The sequence below is a fragment of the Hippocampus guttulatus genome, chromosome 22, assembly GCF_054856545.1.
Source record: "Hippocampus guttulatus isolate MCC_2025c chromosome 22, RoL_Hgut_1.0, whole genome shotgun sequence".
NCBI lineage: Eukaryota > Metazoa > Chordata > Actinopteri > Syngnathiformes > Syngnathidae > Hippocampus > Hippocampus guttulatus.
The window spans coordinates 2,480,585-2,498,600 of record NC_141282.1 but is presented as its reverse complement, the minus strand read 5'-3'; the positions used below and the strand labels follow the sequence as shown (position 1 = coordinate 2,498,600).

Below are 18,016 nucleotides of genomic sequence, written 5' to 3'. Positions count from 1 at the left end.
ACTGTACGCAGGTGTCACGCGTGACCCAAAGCGCGACGCGTCTTCTCTTCCTCAGACACGATGGCGTGGTCAATGCTTGAAACGAGGGGCTCGGTGCCACTGCCCAGGAGTCTTCACTCTGCCAATGTGATTGGAAACAAGTAAGAGCTTGATCACGAGAACGCTTTTGTTTATTCTCCGATTCTCCTTTCGGTCCGCCGCAGCCGACCGAGCACTTTGTTCGGCATTTTTAATTGAAAGGCATGATTGATGCGTCGCTTACCCAAACCGTCGCAGGATGTTCGTTTTTGGCGGCTGGATTCCTGTTCCCGAGTCGGAGAAGCGCAATGCCGCGGGGATGAAATGGATTTGCACCAACTCCTTAAGCGTGCTTAACTTTGGTCAGTACTTCTGTGTGCGTTTAGCCCCAAAAAAATTTTTTTTAAAAGTTCCCCCGGTGCAGATCATGACATGAAAGCGTCTCTCCCAGACACGATGAGCTGGCAGAACCTGAGTCCGGAGTACGACGACATCAACTCCCAGCTGCAGAGTCACATGACACAGAGCGACGATCACAACACCGGCGGGCCCAAAGCCAGGGCTGGCCACTGTGCCGCCGCCGTCGGTTCCAGGCTCTACATTTGGAGCGGCCGAGATGGTTACCAGAAGAATTTCTATCAAGTGTGCTGCAAGGACCTTTGGTACCTGGAGACAGGTGAGAAGCGCGTCATATCGAGTCAGAACGTTCGATGAGATGGAATTTGTGATTTTTTTTTTTTCTCCCCACCTCGTTCTGATTTTAGATCGTCCGGCTCCAGCCGATGCGGTGATGCTCATCAAATCCACCGTCAGCATGCTTCACGTGGCGTGGCGCCCCCTGTCGGGAGCGGACTGCTACATCCTTCAGATTCAGCCTGCGGGGAGCCATCCTCAAACCAAACAGGTCGATTCGACTTCAACGGAAGCGGACGCCAAACCTAAAGGTCCACGAAAAAAAAAAAAAAAGTTGACTTTCCTTCTATAAATACGCCACTCATTAAAAAATTTCAGTTATTCCACTTTGAAGTTAACTCATTCAGTACCAGCCAATTCTGGACCAAGTCTGAAAAGACGTTTAAAAACGTCTTTGGGAGTGAATGAGTTAACCTGTAAAAGTTCAACTGTATTTCGGGTTCATGCTGAAATCTTACCCCAAAGTCCCGTTTGCTGAACTTTTCGTGAGTAGCGCTAAATATTTTTCTTTCGTGTATTTATGCGAGTATTATTCTGCCACTCATTAAAATTTTTTCGAGTTATTCCGCTTTGAAGTTAACTCATTCAGTACCAGCCAATTCTGGACCAAGTCTGAAAATACGTTTAAAAACGTCTTTGGGAGTGAATGAGTTAACCTGTAAAAGTTCGACTGTATTTCGGGTTCATGCTGAAATCTTACCCCAAAGTCCCGTTTGCTGAACTTTTCGTGAGTAGCGCTAAATATTTTTCCCGTGTGGAATGTACCCCAGATTCCCAGTCCTCGCACGGCGCAAGTGAACGCAACGCTGAAGAACAAGTGATCACATCAGCCCAGGTATGCAAAAAAAAAAAAAAAAAAAACGACTTCAGCTGTAACTTTCTATTTCCGCGCACGTTACGTATCGTGGTCGCAGGACGGCTCAAAGCAGCACGACAATCCGACAAAGTCGTCCAGCGGCTCCCAAGAAGGGGGACGGGATTCTTCAGGATCTGCTCACCATCAGCAGGGTAAATAAAAATTGGATGTTCGGGCTTCTTAACTCATTCAGTACCAGCCAACTCTGGACCAAGTCTGAAAAGACGTTTAAAAACGTCTTTGGGAGTGAATGAAGTAAGCGGAATAACTCAAAAGCTTTTCTCTTTGCCCTCAAATATAGCTGAGAAGACAAGAGATCAGGTAAGCTATATTCCTGACTTTCATTTTGTGTGTGTGTGTGTGTGTGTGTGCAAGAGTCGAAACTATAACTCACCATCTCTTGCAGAATGCAGAGGGAGCGTGGTTTGACGTTGGTGTGTTCAGAACCCTTTTTTCTGAAGTCCAGCACTACTATCTGCCAGCCGACAACAACCAGGCGACGTCAACCGTCGGCAGCCGGCCGTCCATGACTAAAGAGGTCAATATAAGATCAGTGATCTGCTTTTTTTTTTTTTTCTTTTGGGTGGGATCAACTCACCCAAAAAAACAAAAAAAAAAAACAGGCTTCATGATTATCCATTTTCTCTGTCAGAGGAAGCTGCCGATGCCTCACGACTACGAGGATAGAGAGAAGAAGGAGCTGGATCCCGGTCGGAGTTACCGTTTCAGAGTGGCGGGCGTCAACTGCTTCGGCGAAGGAGACTTTAGCCCGGTCAGCGAGTTCAAGACGTGCCAACCGGGCTTCCCCGGAGCGCCGTCCGCGGTCAAGATCACCAAGGTAGCGTGTGTTGGCGACACTAAACAACAGCAGCAAAAGTGACAAATAAAAGGAAATGACATGAGGTGAGGAATTATTTCCGTGCCTTCATCCAAATCTTTTTCTCTTGCGTAATCTTTGAACACAGGCCAATGAATTAGTCCACATTACATGGGAAGCTCCTCCGTCTCCATCAGGCCGGATTCTAGAATATTCCATGTACATGGCGGTGAAGAAAAGCCGCTCGTCCAGTTCGGAGGGTCCGGGGCAACTGGCGTTCATCCGAATCTACCGCGGCGTCAAGACGTTCTGCACGGTCAGCTCCAGCCAGCTGGTCAACGCGCACCTCGACTGCTCAGTCTCCAACCGGCCGGCGCTGGTCTTCCGCATCGCAGCCAAGAACGAGCAGGGCTACGGCCCGGCGACGCAGATCCGCTGGATTCAAGGTCGGGGGAATGAAAACGGCCATCGAGCGTCTCGATTTGAGTCCCAACTTTGATTTGTCTTCTTTTTAGATGCTTTTAGAATGCGAGCCGGATCCAAGCCAGACGGCGGCGCTGTAGGTGACTTTGACGCTGCCGACAGGTGAACAAACAAAGCACGCACACACTTTCTGATGTTCCATTTTTGGGTTTTGAAACATTCTCTCTTTTACAGCTCCAGCTGAAAACAAACGACTTACAAGACGGCACTCTGGCAAGCAAGCGATACACACCAGTGCATTTTGTGGATGATATTTAAGATTCTATTTTGATAATTTATGTATTTAAATATCCTGTTGATATATTTTTAAAAAAGTAACCACTGTGATTCATCGCTTCACTTCAACATTGTTTTGTAAAATAGACTAATAAACTTTTTAAAAATTATTATTAATCATGTGCATTATTTGTATGCTACTTTTATTTTTTTGTGTACCGAGAGTTGTTTTTAACGGACTGCAGATTTTTTTTTTGTATGTATAGATCAATTTATATGTTTTACAATTCACATAATGTGAATTATGTTTACGTGTACTATGATTCCCTGTGATGTTCAGAAGCGGAAGTTGCTGTTGTGCGCGTTATGTTTCAGCACTCATTGTCTCTTTTCATTAAATCTATTTTGGTGTTTTATGTTTCATTTATAATCATTGCACAATTTTTTTTTTTATGAGAGAACAAAGATACGAATACTGATTGGTCAGAAATAGAAGTGAATCACAACTGTAGAATAAATGTGTGTGTGTGTTGGGTGAGTAATTTTATTTTCTTTTTGGGGTATTCATTGAGATTACTTAGTGAATAGGTGTTCACCAAGATGGTCAGGTATTTGTAGTTTAATGGAAAAATTATGAGTATGATAAGATTGATCAAATTTAATATGTAGAATAAGGTTTCACTCATATCCATATCCGTATTTCGTAGAATTAGCGAGTAGATACGAAATTACACTACGGCTTGTGACTGAATTTATCGGAACCGTTTGCTTGAACTGCTTTATTTTTATTTTTTTTTAATCAATTTGAGACTTGCCAGTGAGTGTTTTAACAGAAATCATCACTTTCACGGTAACTGGACGAAAATTAAACGCTAGCTTAGCGCCGGCAAGTGAGTGTTGCATTCAAGAGCGTTCCTCAAAAGCTGTGAAATCTTCCGACTCCAACCGAAAGAAGCATAACTTAAAACAGAATTGTGGAATGTCAGACCTCATGCGACCAGTCAAGCACGATTTTGTGACTATTATTCGAATTAGTTACGTTTTAACGTCTAGCACTGGCGACTTGCTACATATTTTAGAACAATTCTGAGAATTCCCATTTGGCAGGAGGCACAAAATGCCACACTGTTTATGACGTCAGACTTTGAGCCTTTGTCACGTTAATAAATTGGGCTTTGATTTTTGAACACAAGATATTCCATGAGCTTGCCTCACATGTTAATAAGAATCAGATGAACCTTTATTCGTCTTTCTTTCAGGTGGGACAAGATGGACCCTACTAACCTTCCAACGGTACCAGGGACAGGGATACCCGGGCTGGATGGTGCGAGGATGGAGTTTCAGCACATGCTGACTGATCTTCAAAGAAAGTGTGAAACCTATAAATCAAATTACAATGTACTCAAGATCGAACATTCCAGGTACTCCTTCTATCTGATATGAATGTTTAAAGCAGGCTCAAGTTTCAGAACTACTGGTTTACACTACTACACTACTATGACTTGAATTTTGTTGTTGTTGTTTTGTTTTTTTAGTTTGCAGGATGAGCTATCGCATATTCAGGGGGAATCAAAGCGTCTCCGTAGCCAGCAGGATAAACTTCAGTTACAGTTGGCTGAGCGGTCAAGAGAACTGCTGGACAAAAAAAAGGAGACGGAGGAGCTTCGACTGCAGGTCAATAAAATAATTCACATAGAGATTTTCCGCTCAAGTGCTTGAACTTCCTCAACGGTACCTAACAGAGGATTAGCAATTAAAATGTCTCAAACTGGATTTCGTTTGTTGATCTATTACTGATTGGGTGAGAGAAAAAAAATGTATGATTGTGTGTTCAATAAAATTTCTGGAAGGCATCAAACATGTCCCAAATTGCAGGTGATGACTCCAAAGCGTCTGGAGTTGCTCAGGGCTCAAGTGCAGCAGGAATTGGAGGCTCCCGTCAGAGAGCGTTTCAACAAACTAGAAGAGGTCACTGCTCGCACTCTCTACACGGCTGTATAAATCAAATGATATTGATTTTAGGATCTTTGCACTGTAGATCAGTTAGAATTTGGCAATACCATCCTAAACTGAACATGTACTTAACCACATAGTAGTTTCAGGGAGAGCTTATCACTGAAACCTATGAGCCTCGTCTTCTCACTGACCTGCGTGCGGCGTGTAGGAGGCAGAGAAGTACCGGTCCGAGTTCAACAAGCTGCGCTACGCCTTCACTGTGCTCAATTCCCAATTTGAACACCAGAAGGAGGAACATGTCGGCGTACTGGAAGGGCAGAAGATGCGCTATGAGATGGAGGTGAGGTTGCTTCGTGTGACCGATTGGATCATTTCATTTTGTAAATTATGTTAAAAAAAAAAAAAAAAAGGATTATACCCGGTTTGTTAGATTGCTCATCTGAAGAAAGAGAAGGAAAATCTGGTGGCCCAGTACAAGAACGTGGATCCGCGATTCGAAAGGAAGCAAGTGGAGGTTCTGCTCAAGGAGAAAACGCAGCTCACCATGTGGCTGAAGGGTCTGCAGGCGGAGGTGGACGAGCTGCAGGCAAAGAAGGATGACTCGGACCAGCAGGTGGAGAACATTCAGCTCTCGCAGAACAGACATCTGACGGAATCCCAGGCTGTGGTCAAGTCGCTCGAGGTGAGGAGGGAGGTTGGACGGAGATCACGGGCGGCGTTAATGGAATGTGCTTGCAGTCGGAGCGCCAGTGCATGTCGCTACGACTGGAGCGCATGGAGAGCGAGCTTCATCTCAGCCAGGAGCAGAATAACCAGCTCACCGGGCAGCTGCACAAAACGAAAAGAGAAATGAACTCCCTCACCTGCCAGGTAAGATCGAGTCCCTCAAAACAGCAACTACACCGTATTGGCCCGAATATAAGACGGCCCTGATTATAAGACTCAAGTTTGAAAAAAGACTTTTTGAGCACCAAATTGATTTTTATACAGAAAATAATTACAGTACATCTGAAACAAATGATTTTAACAATATATTTGAGAGAAAAAGCATGTTATTTTGCCTCATTCAAATCTTAATATCTGAACATTTAAATATGTCAACTAAAGTGCAATCACATTCGTAAATGAATGGCTTCTGGTTTTTCAAATGTAAATGACATCATAACTTCTCCTCAGCTGCCGGTTAACCTGGCCGATCTTCGACCCACTTTTCTCCAGCTAGTCACTACGTTTCTCCATTTTCTGTTATCTCTTCTATTATTTTCTTGTCTTTTCTTTCTTGCCGCTATTTTTTATTTTTCTTCTTCGTGCTACCGCTATTTTTATTTTGATTCTTCGTGGCAGGGGTTCACTTTGGCCTGGGGAGTCAAGTTCAGCATTCGCTTCAATGATATCTGGCGCCATCTAGCGTCGTGAATGGGGATAATGTCTAGACCCCGAATATAAGACGACCCCCACTTTTTCAGTCTTATTTCAATGCAAAAAACACCGTCTTATATTCGGGCCAATACGGTAAAACGAAGCGGCATCCCGTCAGCGACGCAAAAACGGAACGACGCGCCGCAAGCGTTTTGTCAACGTTTCTGTTTTTTTCTTTATGATCACTTGTCAGATCGAAAGCCTGAAACTGTCGCACAAGACCGAGGTGGACAATGTCAAACTGGAATTCACCCGCGCCAAAGGCGAGGTGGAGAGGGACTGCGAGTCACTGAAGGGGCAGAAGGAAAGTAGGTTTTGCTGTCTTCATTTTTCTTAGTCCTGGAACCGACACACAGGAAGTTGTTTTAACCCTTTGAGGGACGGCGGTTACAACATCGTGTTATCAGGTTACGGGGGGCGCACGATTTAATTGTGTCTCATTCAGGTCTGCAATCGGAGGTGACGGGACTGAAGGAGATGCTGGAGAGGCACAACAAGGTCCTGGTGGAGAAAGAGATGGAGATGGTCAGGAAGGTCAAATCTGTCTGCGACGAAGAAATGTACAAGACAACGGCGTTGCTCGAGGAGAAGTGAGAAAGCGCGCCAGACGTTTTGCGTATTACATTTCGAAAATTCATCCTTTTTTTTTTTTTGTACGAGGCTGGAATTGGAGCAACGTCTGATGGAGTTTGAACAACAGAAGGCATTGCAGGAGATGAACCTGCAAGCCCAGAAAGACGAATGGCAGGACCAACTTCGGATTGCGCAGACGAGAGAAGAATCCGTCCGAAAAGAGCTTCAAGGCCTGAAGTGGGTTCTTAACTCTTCCTTCCTCATCTCGTTTTTCAAAGCTGAACTTGACTTGAGTGTCAACAAACAATTTTATCTGTCAGAAGCAAATTAAAGCAGCAAAGTGCTCAGCTGGAGGAGCTGGAGAGACAGAAAGCGGAGATGATTGACATCAAGGAGGTGGGTAGGCAGACCTTCAATAGTTGTCGGGGAAAATACATTTGGGGGGGTTTTTTGTCTGTCAAAAGGGGAAGTCCAAAAAAAAAAAAAAAAGTCTTTATGGCAATGTGTTCTATGCACCTCCATTAGTCTCAACGCGGTATTGGCGGCCATTTTGCATTGCACAAAAATGGCGGTGACTGAAAATAACATGACTGGTAACAACAGTCAAAGCTCACTTTTTTCCCCCCCTTGGGTTTGGTCATGTGACGTTAACAAAGGGAGCCCTCGGTTGGTAATAAAAACATTTCGTTGATTTCCCTTTGAAAAGAAAAATCAGGAACTCTGCGTCCACCTGGGGACGCTGTCGCGGTCCGAAGCCGAGCTGATGGAGGCAAACGATCGTCTGAGGGAACAACTGGACATCTTGAGGGAGGAGAACGTCCGTCGCGGGGCAGAGAGGTGCGACGCGCACGCCATTTCATTCAAGTTTAAAAAAAAAAAATTAAAAATCACTCTTACCCCCGTTTGCTCCTCTTGTGCCGCCTTCAGGCAAGTCGAGGACAGTAAGGAGCGAGAGGCCAAGCTGGAAGATAAATACTCGCAGCTCAAAAACAAATTGCACAGGACAGCGTTGGCGGAGAAGAAGGTGCTCCTTTTCTGTCGTTACCCGCGTAGAAACGAATGTTTAGCTCCCGGCGTCGACCCAAATGGATCCGTTTTGTTGTGTCGCGTTGCGTAGCGGAGAAACCTGGAGGAGAAAAAAGAGCAGAGTTTGCAGAGTACCATCCAGCTGATGAGGGAACAAATAGATGAGCTCAAACAGGATGGCGCCACAGCCAACAAGTGAGTCTGTGAGGTTTTTATTTTTCAGAAAAAGACATTTTTATCATTCCGCACGGTAATCAGATTTCAACACAATTGTGATCGCGCCAACCCCAGAAGGTTGATGGACTACCAGCAGCGGCACAACGAATTCCGACGCCTCCTAATGTGCCGCAACGGGACTTTCCGCTTCAGCACCGCCCAAATCACCTCCGCGTGCTGCCCCGCCCATTGCCTCGGCTCTGAAATGATGCTTTCCAATGTGCAAGTATGCCTCACGCGCCACGATCAACAATATCCGTGCAGTTTTTTTTTTTACCCCCACATATCAACTTCCAGGTTATTATGACTTATGTCCTGTGTGTTAAGGAAGAAGAGCAGGAGCAGAGAGAAATAGCCCAACTGCGTCAGAGGGTAGATGACCTGGAAAAAGTCCAGCAGCGGCAAATGGAAGAACTGGGATGTAGCGAGCAAAAGGGATGTGTCGAGCAAAAGGAGCAGGACAACGGCCCGCTATGAGGATTGTCAACGTTTCCATCCATCCAAGTTAGTAAATCATCCTTGGCAAGGAGATGTTTGTGAATCGGACAAAAATGTAAAAACATTTGAGGAAAAAATATTTCCCAAATCCACAAGAGGGCGCAATTGTACTTTGTTTCGACGCCGACCACAACTGTCACATTGACTACATTTCCCGTGAGCCTCTAGTTTGTAGTTTTCAAATGTGCTAGTTACTTCGCTAAAAAGGCTAGCGAGCCGACTCAGACATCTGAAAAGGAAAAAAAACGAATTATAAGCGTTCATGTGGCCCTTTCAACACAGAATAATAACTGTAAGTAATAGTTTGGTTTTGCTTGGACGCTTAAACGATCGCCCTTATCGATATGTGCAAGTTATCGATTTCTTAACTTTATTTATATCGCCTAAGCTCGGGTGTAGCTTTGGTGCGAGTAACCCAACTCGTTTGTTCTGCATTGTCGTCTTTAAATCGTTGAAAGGGCTGTTTCGGATAAAGTGCAGATAAAATGTCATCAATCTGCTCGGACATCGTTTTTTGAGTGACGGCAGACAACGCGCGATTTTTGAATACTAAGCGGAAAGTGGTTTTTTTTCTACTTCCTAGTGTAACATCAACAACAACGAAGTGTCACTGCAACAACAATATTTGCACAGCCTATTATTCCTGTGACTATCCACTTATTATTTTATTTTGTTTGTCTATGTTTGCATAACAGAAAGCTGGAACCGATCGCAAGGGCGCTTCTGTAGCCTGCGTTAAGAGGCATCACATTACAGAACAATTTACATCGAGTAACAATAGTTTTCATGGGTATCTGGATATTTGCAGTTGAATGATTTTTGTCGCTGTAATCAGTAGCCCCAGACCCGCCTGGTCTTGACAACAGATGCTGCAGCCAAGCAGGGGAGCTAACGAATCACTTGAGGTTGATTAACAGCCTCGGCCTGACAGCTAAGAGGCTGTGATTGTATCAAAAAATAGCCTGACTCTTGGCATAGCTGCCATGGAGACTGACAACAAAGACCGACACTCTTCAAACGCCACACCAACTTGACTCAGGGATCTCATTTCGCAAGAGCCGTATTGTCACTGACCAGGCAGCTTGTGGATTCACGTACCGCTTTGCCTTAAGACTCCTTTGTCCTCTCTTGACTTCCATTCCAGAGGTGACATGACCTCCTCGGCCCTCCGGCAGTCTTTTCCGCTTGGGGCTAGCTTGGGGCCCGTCGCGGGGGCGTCTTCATCCATGCCCGGTTTGTCCGCCGGGGCCGAGATGGAGCTTCAGAAGATGCTCGTCGACGAGAGGACCAAGAGTGAACGTCATCGAGGGAACTATGAGACTCTTAAGGACGAACACACCAGGTACTACATTAATCTTAAGAATGCATATATTCAATCAGTATCCACCAGTTTAAAATTAATAAATGACTTTTTGTTTTCTCAGCTTGCAGGATGAGTTCATCCAGGTGCAAGAGGAAGTAAGACATCTGCAGGCCCAACTCGACAGGCTCCAGCTGCAGTTCGCTGAGCGGACTAGAGAAATTCTGGAAAAAAACGGGGAGCTGGACGAGCTCAGACTTCAGGTAAACTAAAAAAATAACGCTTTGCTTGTTTTTTGGGGGGTTTTTTCTCCTAAGCATTTCACACTAAAATAAACTGAAATGTTTGTTCCCTGGAATGGGCTCAGCGTTTTTTGGAATTGTTCAATACCAGGTGATGACTCCTCAGCGTCTGGAGTTGCTCAGGGCTCAGGTGCAACAGGAGATGGAGGGTCCGGTTCGAGAGCGCTTTGCCAGACTAGAAGAGGTCTGCTCAATATCAATAATAAACCTGAACTTTTTCTTTGATCATGCGATGGAAGAAATGATAGGTTTTATCGCCCGACAGCGTGGCGTGAGTGTCACATTTGAAGTTCCCTAATAAAAGGTTTGTGTGTAGGAGGCCGAGAAGTACAGGTCCGAGTTCAACGAGCTGCGCTACGCTCACACCGTGCTCAATGCCCAGTTCGAACACCAAAAAGAGGAACACGCACGCGTCGTGGAGGAGCAGAGGCTACGCTATGAGGCCGAAGTGAGTGACTGCGTTCAGATCGGGGCTTCAGACTAGTGCTCAAATCAACCCCCCCCCCCCGGCCAGATCGCTCATCTGGACAAAGATAAGGAGAACCTGATGGCCCTGTACCAGAACGCCGACTCCCAGCACGACAGGAAACAAGTCGAGGTTCTGCTGAGGGAGAAAACCCAGCTTACCTTGCGCTTGAAGGGTCTCCAGGCGGAGGTGGCGGAATTGCAGGCCCAGAAGGACCACTCGGAGCAGCGGGCGGAGAACGTCCAGCGGGTTCAGAACCGACAGCTGGCGGAATCCCAGGCCGCTCTGAAGGCCCTGGAGGTCACACATCCCAAGTCAAATTTCGGTGTATTTGTACTTTTGTACGTCACTTGACAGTTGTTGTCCACTCTTTTGTTTCCAGGCGGAGCGTCAGTCCTTGCGCTCGCGGCTGGAGCGGATGGAGAGCGAACTCCGGCTGAGCCACGAGCAGAACAGTCAGCTCACTGGAAAACTGCATAAAACCGAGAAGCGAGTCGACTCCCTCAGCGGACAGGTAGACTGGCCTCAATTACCACCTGATAACTGCAAATTGCCCCCCCCCCCCCTCGCCCTCACTCGATTGACAACAGTTTGATATTGTACGCGAATGTACTAAAAGTCCCGCCGTTGACAGATTGAAAGCCTGACGCATTCCCACAAGATGGAGGTGGCCAGCGTCAAACTGGAGTCTACCCGCTCCAAAGGCGAGCTGGAGAGGGAGAGAGACAGCCTGAAAGGGCAACTGGAGGGTAACATTTCTTTTTTTTTCCTTCTCCCTGATCCATTGACTTTTTATTCATAAAGCTAAAAAAAAAAAGGTAATGTCTGCTATTGAAAGGTCTTACAAATGTCCTCGTGTTGTTGCTGTTGTGTTTTTCAGGCCTACAGATGGACATGGAGGTGCTCAAGCACGCCGCGGAGAGACACAAGGAAGCTGTTGTCGAAAAAGAAAGGGAGGTGGCCAGGAAGGTGCAATCAGCCCGCGATGAGGAAATCTACAAATCGGCTGTCTTACACCAGGAAAAGTAAGACGAGATCATAGCGAAGCAAGAAAAGAGCCCCGGAATTCAACGCGGCCTTGGGATCTTTGTGCCGCTTAGGATGGAGCTGGAGCACCGCCTGGCTGAGTTGGAACAGCAGATGGCGCTGCAGGACACCAAAGAGCAAGCCCGGAACGAAGAGTGGGAAGGGCAACTCCACATGGCCCAAAGAGGAGAAGAGTCTGCGCGCAAAGAACTGCAGAGCCTGAGGTCAGTTTTGCTCCGATCCTGGCGTGATAAAGAAGCCTAAAATGATCATTCAATCTATTTTTTGGGGGGTGTTTCAGAACTCGATTAAAGCAGCAGAGCGCACAGCTTGAGGAGCTGGAAAGGCTAACAGAAGCGGTTTCAAACTTGAAGCAGGTAAGGGCAAGCTCTTTGGCACCTCACTGCTGCAAAACAATTTGTGCAATTCAAATCGACATCGCGATCCAATTTTTGTTGGGAAAAAAAACACTGCAGATTTTTTTCCCTCTTTTTTTTTTCCCATAGAAAAACGAGGAGATGTCCGCAGAGCTGGGCACGTTGTCGCGGTCAGAAGCTGAGCTGATGGATGCAAATTTGCATCTGAAAGCCAAAGTGGACGGAGTGAGGGAGGAGCTGAGAGGGGTCCGAGCCCAAGCTGAGAGGAGCCAACATGAGGCAGAGCGGTACATAAAACGACCCTTGACTTCCCCCCCCCCCCCCCCCCCCTCATTGAAATCAATTGAAATGGCACCAAATGCGTTCTTGGCCTCCTCTTAAAAACGAAACACACTTGACCAAGAAAAAAATTTGTAACTAAGGGCACTTGTAGGTCAAGTTACCACTATCGTGATAAAAGATTGTGTGTCTTCCTACCATGTGTTGTTCTTCTGGCAGGCGGGTGGAGGAGAGTCAAATCGAGTGGCTGGAGGAGAAACACAAGCTGCAAGAGAGAGAAGCCAAGCTGGATGAGAAATACTCCCAGCTCAAGGAGAAAATGAAGAGAGCAGCAGTTGCACAAAAGAAGGTTTTTTTCTTTTTCATTTTTACAAACAACAACAAAAAAAAGGACATTTGAGCAAAGTGGTGTGTAGACTTACTATGTCCGCCGTCTTCATCCACACGATCTAGTACGGTCTCTTTGTGTGTTGTTGTGTAGCGAAGAACCCAGACGGAGACCAAAGAGAAGAGCCTGCAGAATAAGATCCAACTGTTGAAGGCTCAAATGGAGGAACTGAAACTGGAAGCCGCAGCAGCCAACAAGTCAGCCTCACAATTGACAAAAAATGTCTTCAAAAAAAATTGGCGCTAACACAAGAACCTTCCATTTGCAGACGCCCGCTTCACTCCGAGGAGCACGCTCAGCTCCGCAGAAGGATGCGAGAGCTCCAGCGGCGACACAACGAATTCCGGCGCCTCCTGCTGGGAGACCAGGGCGCCTTCAGTCTCGGCCCAGCCGTCATCACGGATGCGGCCACGAACGTACCTGTAAGTAGGCGCGTTGACATGTTTTGCATAATGGGACGCTCTTATTGCGTGTGTGTTAAGGAAGAGGAGGAGCGCAGGGAGATGGTCCTGCTGCGTGAGAGGTTGGATGAGCTGGAAAGAGCGCAGCAGCAGCAACTTGAAGAACTGGATGGGTGAACAGCGCCACAAGAATTCTGTACTGTTTTCATTTTAGCCTTTGAATTCAAGTCACTCAGGTCTTTTTTTTTTACGTTTACACTCGACTCGATGTACTGTACTTCAATTTTATAATCGCTGTCCTATGAAGTGTACGTCTGTCATCGTTTGATCATTTTAGCCCGCGTTTGACAATGCATGCGAGTCATTGGCTAGGAAATATGCTGTAATAATCATGGACAGGACAGAAAAAGTGGCCTATTTTTTTACAGCACTTGTTTGTATGTTCTGCCAGGAAAACTTCAGTCCTCAGGTCTCAGATGTTCAAAGTATTATGTAAACCTCATGGTCACTATGGTCTGCACTCAGTCACCAAACAAACTTGTCACATGTTCAATCTGTCGACAAAGCAAAGTATCACGAGTGTTGTCACAAAGTCCAGATAGACTGTTCGACTGACCACTTCAACAGGTTATGTCTCCCAACTCTTCCAGTTACTTCCTCATACAACAGCCAATCATGTTGCAGCGAGGCGTGTCCTGCTCAGAATCCTGGGACGTTTCGTAGATTGTATTCGGCGGGGCACGATGTCGCCCTCTCCTGGTTGGAATGAGAAAGGCTGTCATTGATAGCTTCCGGGAACCAACACAAAATACAGTACCGGTACTGGATACGAGCCATGTTTCCATTTGTGCCGTGTGGTGTCTTCTATTTTAGTTTTATATTTTTATAAAATCAGAGTTTTATTACATTGATTAAATTACCACTAGTTCACTGATGCGTTTATGTCATATCTTGATATGAGGGATTTTCAGAAATTAATGCATAGCAGTTGAACTGAGGATGGAGAGGGAACATAAATTGAGTCTTCACGCACCACGCGTTTGCCATCTACTTGCCAGGATGAGAGATGTCGGAGACAACTACCGGTAATCCAAAACAAATACGTGCCATTTTTTTGTTCCGGACTCGTGCTGTTTCTATTTCATATCGCTCAGCACTCGCGAGCTCGGTGTGCTGGAGCCCCATCAGAATCGGTGTAGTCCCTCACGCGTTTTAATTTTTAAATATAGACCCCCACCCAAATAAACTATCAAGTCGCCATTCAGTTCCAATCGATTCCTGTATGGGTGTTTGTGCCATTCATTGACGTGGTTATTATATTACTGTCACGATCAAAGATATGCGTTGATCTGAAACAATATTGCCAATGCATAGTTTATTTTCATTAATTATGCATATTAAATGAATACACTCGTCCCATTTATGGATGTATTATCTGGTTATCGCTAGTGCATGGGCATGTTTTAAATCTACTGCAGTCTTGCTTTTCGCCAGAAGAGGTCACTACGTGAAGCTTCCTGAAATTATCCCTTTTTTTCGAAACGAGTGTTCAAAGCGGCTCAGTGCTTCACAAAAGCTTCAATTTCCCCCTCAGTAATTGTGACATGAGCGCGCTGAAAGTATTTCAAGCTTCTATTTTTTTAAGATGGCGTAATGTCAGGAATTTGACGGCATTGTCGTTACTCACGTGCTTGTCACGTGTGTTCTCGGAACGGTGTCCACCGCGAGTTTCCCCGTCGGAGCGTTTATTCAGGGGCTCACTTCCCGTCCCACCCACATTGTGGCGTCGTTTCCTGGTGGTGGCAGTCAGCAACGAGTCTCATCCAAGCGAGCCGACGTTATACCTACGCTATAAACAAAAGTTAACCCAACGGTCCAAGCTCAACGACACTTTCGGCGAAAAGACATGCATATCAAGACAGGTTTGTCCGTTTGACTCCGATCTATTTCAAGGGCTGGCCTCATTCGACGAATTCTTTTGCACTCGCCGACATTGCTAGCCTCGCTAACTCAAGGAGCCCGACTGGCTACTCCCCTTTGCATTGAATGGCTTACGAAACTTTGACGAGCGCGGCTAGCTTAGCGCACGCTTCTACTTCTTTGGAGGACAAATCTTGGTCGATCGAAAGTCAAGCTCGGACGCTACTTGGGGTTTCGAACGTCGCCTTTCTTGGTATCGTGACGCTGCTAATAAAGATTCGCTAATAGGGTCCGTCTTGGGGATTAGCACGATCGGCGTAGTCTAGCCCTGCTACTTTTTTTCACGTGGAGTTATAGAATGTTCGGTAAGGATATACGCTAATCCATTTCGTAAACTGTTTTTTTTTTGGTTTTGTAAGTGGTGCTTTGGTTGTAACCGGGCCAGTGTTTTACCGTTAAATCTCTTATGACCTCACTCGGCTCCAGAGGTGACATCACCCGTTTTACCTCAACGGGAGGTTTCTATGGATGTGGCGTTTATTTTCGTAAAATGGTGGCCTAAATAACTACAATCGCAAATCTGCTGTCTTAAGCATCTGAACACTTTATCCTTTTTCACAACTCGATTCTATCAATTTTTGCGGAGTCGTCACCTCAGTACTTTTAAGATAAGTTTCGTTTTGGCAACAAGAGGTAAACATAAAACTTGGGCGTGTTCTTCCAGGTACATGGGAAGCCAGTAACACTGTGTGCGAGTCCGATACCTTGTGCGACCCAGCAGTCCTCGTTGCAACCACCAACCCAGAACCACACATCCGAAACCGCCGCCTGTCACCCGGTTCCGGCGGCGGAGGAGGAGGCGGCTGCATCTCCGGAGGGGAGTCCCGGCATCTCTCCCCCGGCGCGGACCTGAACGGGGCCACGAGCCACGTGCACGCATTCAGCTTCCGCAGGGAAAAGGAGCGCAAAGGCCCGCAGCACAAAGGCCGCAGCCTTCGCCGAGAGGTCAGCCAGAAGGGGCTCAACCGCTCACAAAAGGCGAACCAGAAGGAGAGGTGGGTGGAGGACAGTCTGTCGCTGCTCAAGCCCCCGCCTGCCTTCCCGGTGCAGGACAGCCCCGCCAAGCTGCAGCCGGCCGTCAGCTACGCCTCCAAGGTGAAGGCAAAAACGGCGAGTGGCATTCTGGAGGACGACCGCCCCGCCATCGGCGTTCTGCTCCAGAACCAATGGGGGCTCAGTTTCATCAGCGAGACCAGGCCCGCCGCCCCAGAGAGCCCCAACCCTCATCCCGCAGCCCCAGACTCCCCTGCACCTCAAGTCACAGACACGCAAGCGCCAGTAGAACCACCACTCGCCATCCAGCCTCCTCAAGAAACCACCAGACCCTTCACTACCTCCACTGCTACACACTCTGAGCTGGACGAGCACAACGGGGAGCTTCTGCTCAGTTGTCGCCACCTTATGGAGGCTCTGAACTTCCACAATAGAGGTATTGCAGCCACTGTTTCTGACCTTTCGTAAAGCAAATAATGCTCGAATTTAGTTTTGTAACTTTTTTTTGGGGTCTCTCTCTGCAGAATGGAATGCAATCTGTAACCAACAGAAAAAAGGTACGTTGACCTGAAGATGAAGTTGTTCACATTACACTATACGCAATTCCATTAACAATCCAAAATGCACAACTATAAAAATGGCTGCGGAATTATTTCAGTATGTTTACTGCAATGCCAGCATAGATTTCATTAAATAAACGGAGCCCCGCTGATGTATAGCACATGCTTTGAACAGACGCTATAATATGTGCAGTAGTTTCTATGCAATTGAATGCTTACTTTTTTTAACTTTTGCATTCAAATACTTCTACTGGGTGACATAAACACATGTCGGACGGTTAAAACTAGAAAATGTATTAGATTGTCTCATCAGCTGGATATTAAAAGCATCTCTCTCTCCACCCCCCGTTTCTTTTCAGATCCAAAAAGAGTTGTGTGGTACAAGGACTTCCGGGAGCACCCGGCCTAGGAGCGCAGAGAAGCCCAAAGCGTATTCAGATCGACACATAAATACACACACACACACACACACACACATCAAATCAACATGCGCCTTCATGCACATTAAGACACCTAACGACGGACGATTCTCGGAGTCCCCTCTCACACGCTGCACTCAGGATGATGTCTTCATGCAAAGCCACACTGAGACACTTTGGACTAACTCCTTTTTGAGATCTTACAGCAATGATTTTTTTTTTTTAATCGCCTTATTAAAAAAAGTCTGCCTTAAGTAATCAGACCGTTCCCCCCCCCCTTTTTTTTTTGAAAGTTGCAGTTTTAATAAACGGTGTCCCGTGTAAAGCGTGTGGTCAATCAAGCACTTTGTTAAAGATGAATTTGTTATTAGCGATGGCCGTGCGAGAAACTCGCGGCGATTTATTTTTTTTTTTCTTCCCACCCACTCCCCATTTCCGTGTGAGGTGTGGCGTCTTATACCTGCTCGAATTTTACTGTTATTGTATTTTTCGGTTTACAGAGGGGTCTCTTCAAAGGCACAGTAGAATTCCCCCTTTAGCCCTGTCGGATCTTAATGCTGTCCCCGTTTTTTTTTCTTTCCATTTGTTCTGTTGTTCGCTTTCTAATGAGGTGAATGTTCATGAATTCATAAGGGAGTTAAGTGTTCAATACGTTGATTTTATTATTTTTTTTGGAAAAAGAATTTGGAAAAGAAATTACACTGGAGGAGGAATGTACGTGAACAGTATTGCTTAATAAAAGTGAATAAACTTG

The 18,016-nt window shown here is 46.1% G+C and overlaps 4 protein-coding genes and 1 long non-coding RNA gene across 6 annotated transcripts in view; 4 read left to right on the top strand and 1 right to left on the bottom strand.

Moving 5' to 3' along the window:
- Window positions 1-3,499, top strand: part of hcfc2 (host cell factor C2) — a 4,941-nt gene extending 1,442 nt beyond the window's left edge. Inside the window, exons 5-16 of the mRNA XM_086103681.1 lie at window positions 56-140; window positions 277-380; window positions 470-694; window positions 783-962; window positions 1,482-1,546; window positions 1,626-1,719; window positions 1,869-1,888; window positions 1,974-2,105; window positions 2,220-2,405; window positions 2,533-2,830; window positions 2,900-2,969; window positions 3,042-3,499. Coding sequence (XP_085959807.1) covers window positions 56-140; window positions 277-380; window positions 470-694; window positions 783-962; window positions 1,482-1,546; window positions 1,626-1,719; window positions 1,869-1,888; window positions 1,974-2,105; window positions 2,220-2,405; window positions 2,533-2,830; window positions 2,900-2,969; window positions 3,042-3,051 — 1,469 coding nt within the window. The 3' untranslated portion in view covers window positions 3,052-3,499. The remainder of the gene's footprint in view (window positions 1-55; window positions 141-276; window positions 381-469; window positions 695-782; window positions 963-1,481; window positions 1,547-1,625; window positions 1,720-1,868; window positions 1,889-1,973; window positions 2,106-2,219; window positions 2,406-2,532; window positions 2,831-2,899; window positions 2,970-3,041) is intronic.
- The window catches only part of LOC147186010 (uncharacterized), a 21,714-nt gene extending 6,569 nt beyond the window's left edge, over window positions 1-15,145 (bottom strand). The window contains exons 1-18 of the long non-coding RNA XR_015099367.1: window positions 14,998-15,145; window positions 13,927-14,066; window positions 13,165-13,329; window positions 12,944-13,035; window positions 12,720-12,786; window positions 11,001-11,133; window positions 9,870-10,093; window positions 8,077-8,157; window positions 7,929-7,992; window positions 5,583-5,867; window positions 5,231-5,346; window positions 4,368-4,462; window positions 2,556-2,959; window positions 2,289-2,424; window positions 1,962-2,097; window positions 767-956; window positions 263-684; window positions 3-118 (exon numbers count right to left, since the gene is read on the bottom strand). This is a non-coding gene — a long non-coding RNA (uncharacterized LOC147186010). The remainder of the gene's footprint in view (window positions 1-2; window positions 119-262; window positions 685-766; window positions 957-1,961; window positions 2,098-2,288; window positions 2,425-2,555; window positions 2,960-4,367; window positions 4,463-5,230; window positions 5,347-5,582; window positions 5,868-7,928; window positions 7,993-8,076; window positions 8,158-9,869; window positions 10,094-11,000; window positions 11,134-12,719; window positions 12,787-12,943; window positions 13,036-13,164; window positions 13,330-13,926; window positions 14,067-14,997) is intronic.
- Window positions 4,263-10,056, top strand: LOC147186012 (centrosomal protein of 83 kDa-like). Its single transcript, XM_086103682.1, has 16 exons — window positions 4,263-4,504; window positions 4,619-4,757; window positions 4,959-5,051; window positions 5,248-5,379; window positions 5,470-5,721; window positions 5,778-5,909; window positions 6,652-6,766; window positions 6,904-7,048; window positions 7,119-7,268; window positions 7,352-7,427; window positions 7,738-7,868; window positions 7,959-8,055; window positions 8,149-8,252; window positions 8,316-8,499; window positions 8,601-8,777; window positions 9,916-10,056. Exons 1-15 carry the CDS (start codon window positions 4,353-4,355, stop codon window positions 8,748-8,750), a joined length of 2,052 nt encoding a protein of 683 aa, XP_085959808.1. The 5' UTR covers window positions 4,263-4,352; the 3' UTR covers window positions 8,751-8,777; window positions 9,916-10,056.
- On the top strand, window positions 9,923-13,533 carry cep83 (centrosomal protein 83). Its single transcript, XM_086103683.1, has 15 exons — window positions 9,923-10,113; window positions 10,196-10,334; window positions 10,465-10,557; window positions 10,690-10,821; window positions 10,888-11,139; window positions 11,222-11,353; window positions 11,474-11,588; window positions 11,720-11,864; window positions 11,940-12,089; window positions 12,167-12,242; window positions 12,372-12,529; window positions 12,741-12,870; window positions 13,003-13,106; window positions 13,178-13,331; window positions 13,392-13,533. The coding sequence occupies exons 1-15, from the start codon at window positions 9,923-9,925 to the stop codon at window positions 13,485-13,487; spliced, it is 2,067 nt and encodes a 688-aa protein (XP_085959809.1). The 3' UTR covers window positions 13,488-13,533.
- On the top strand, window positions 14,257-18,016 carry LOC147186009 (uncharacterized). 2 transcript variants are annotated; one of them, XM_086103690.1, is made up of 4 exons: window positions 14,257-14,395; window positions 15,955-16,719; window positions 16,808-16,840; window positions 17,203-18,016. In XM_086103690.1, exons 1-4 carry the CDS (start codon window positions 14,377-14,379, stop codon window positions 17,250-17,252), a joined length of 867 nt encoding a protein of 288 aa, XP_085959816.1. In that variant the 5' UTR covers window positions 14,257-14,376; the 3' UTR covers window positions 17,253-18,016. The 2 variants fall into 2 exon arrangements, with proteins under 2 accessions (XP_085959816.1, XP_085959817.1); XM_086103691.1 differs by lacking the exon at window positions 14,257-14,395 and adding an exon at window positions 15,091-15,232.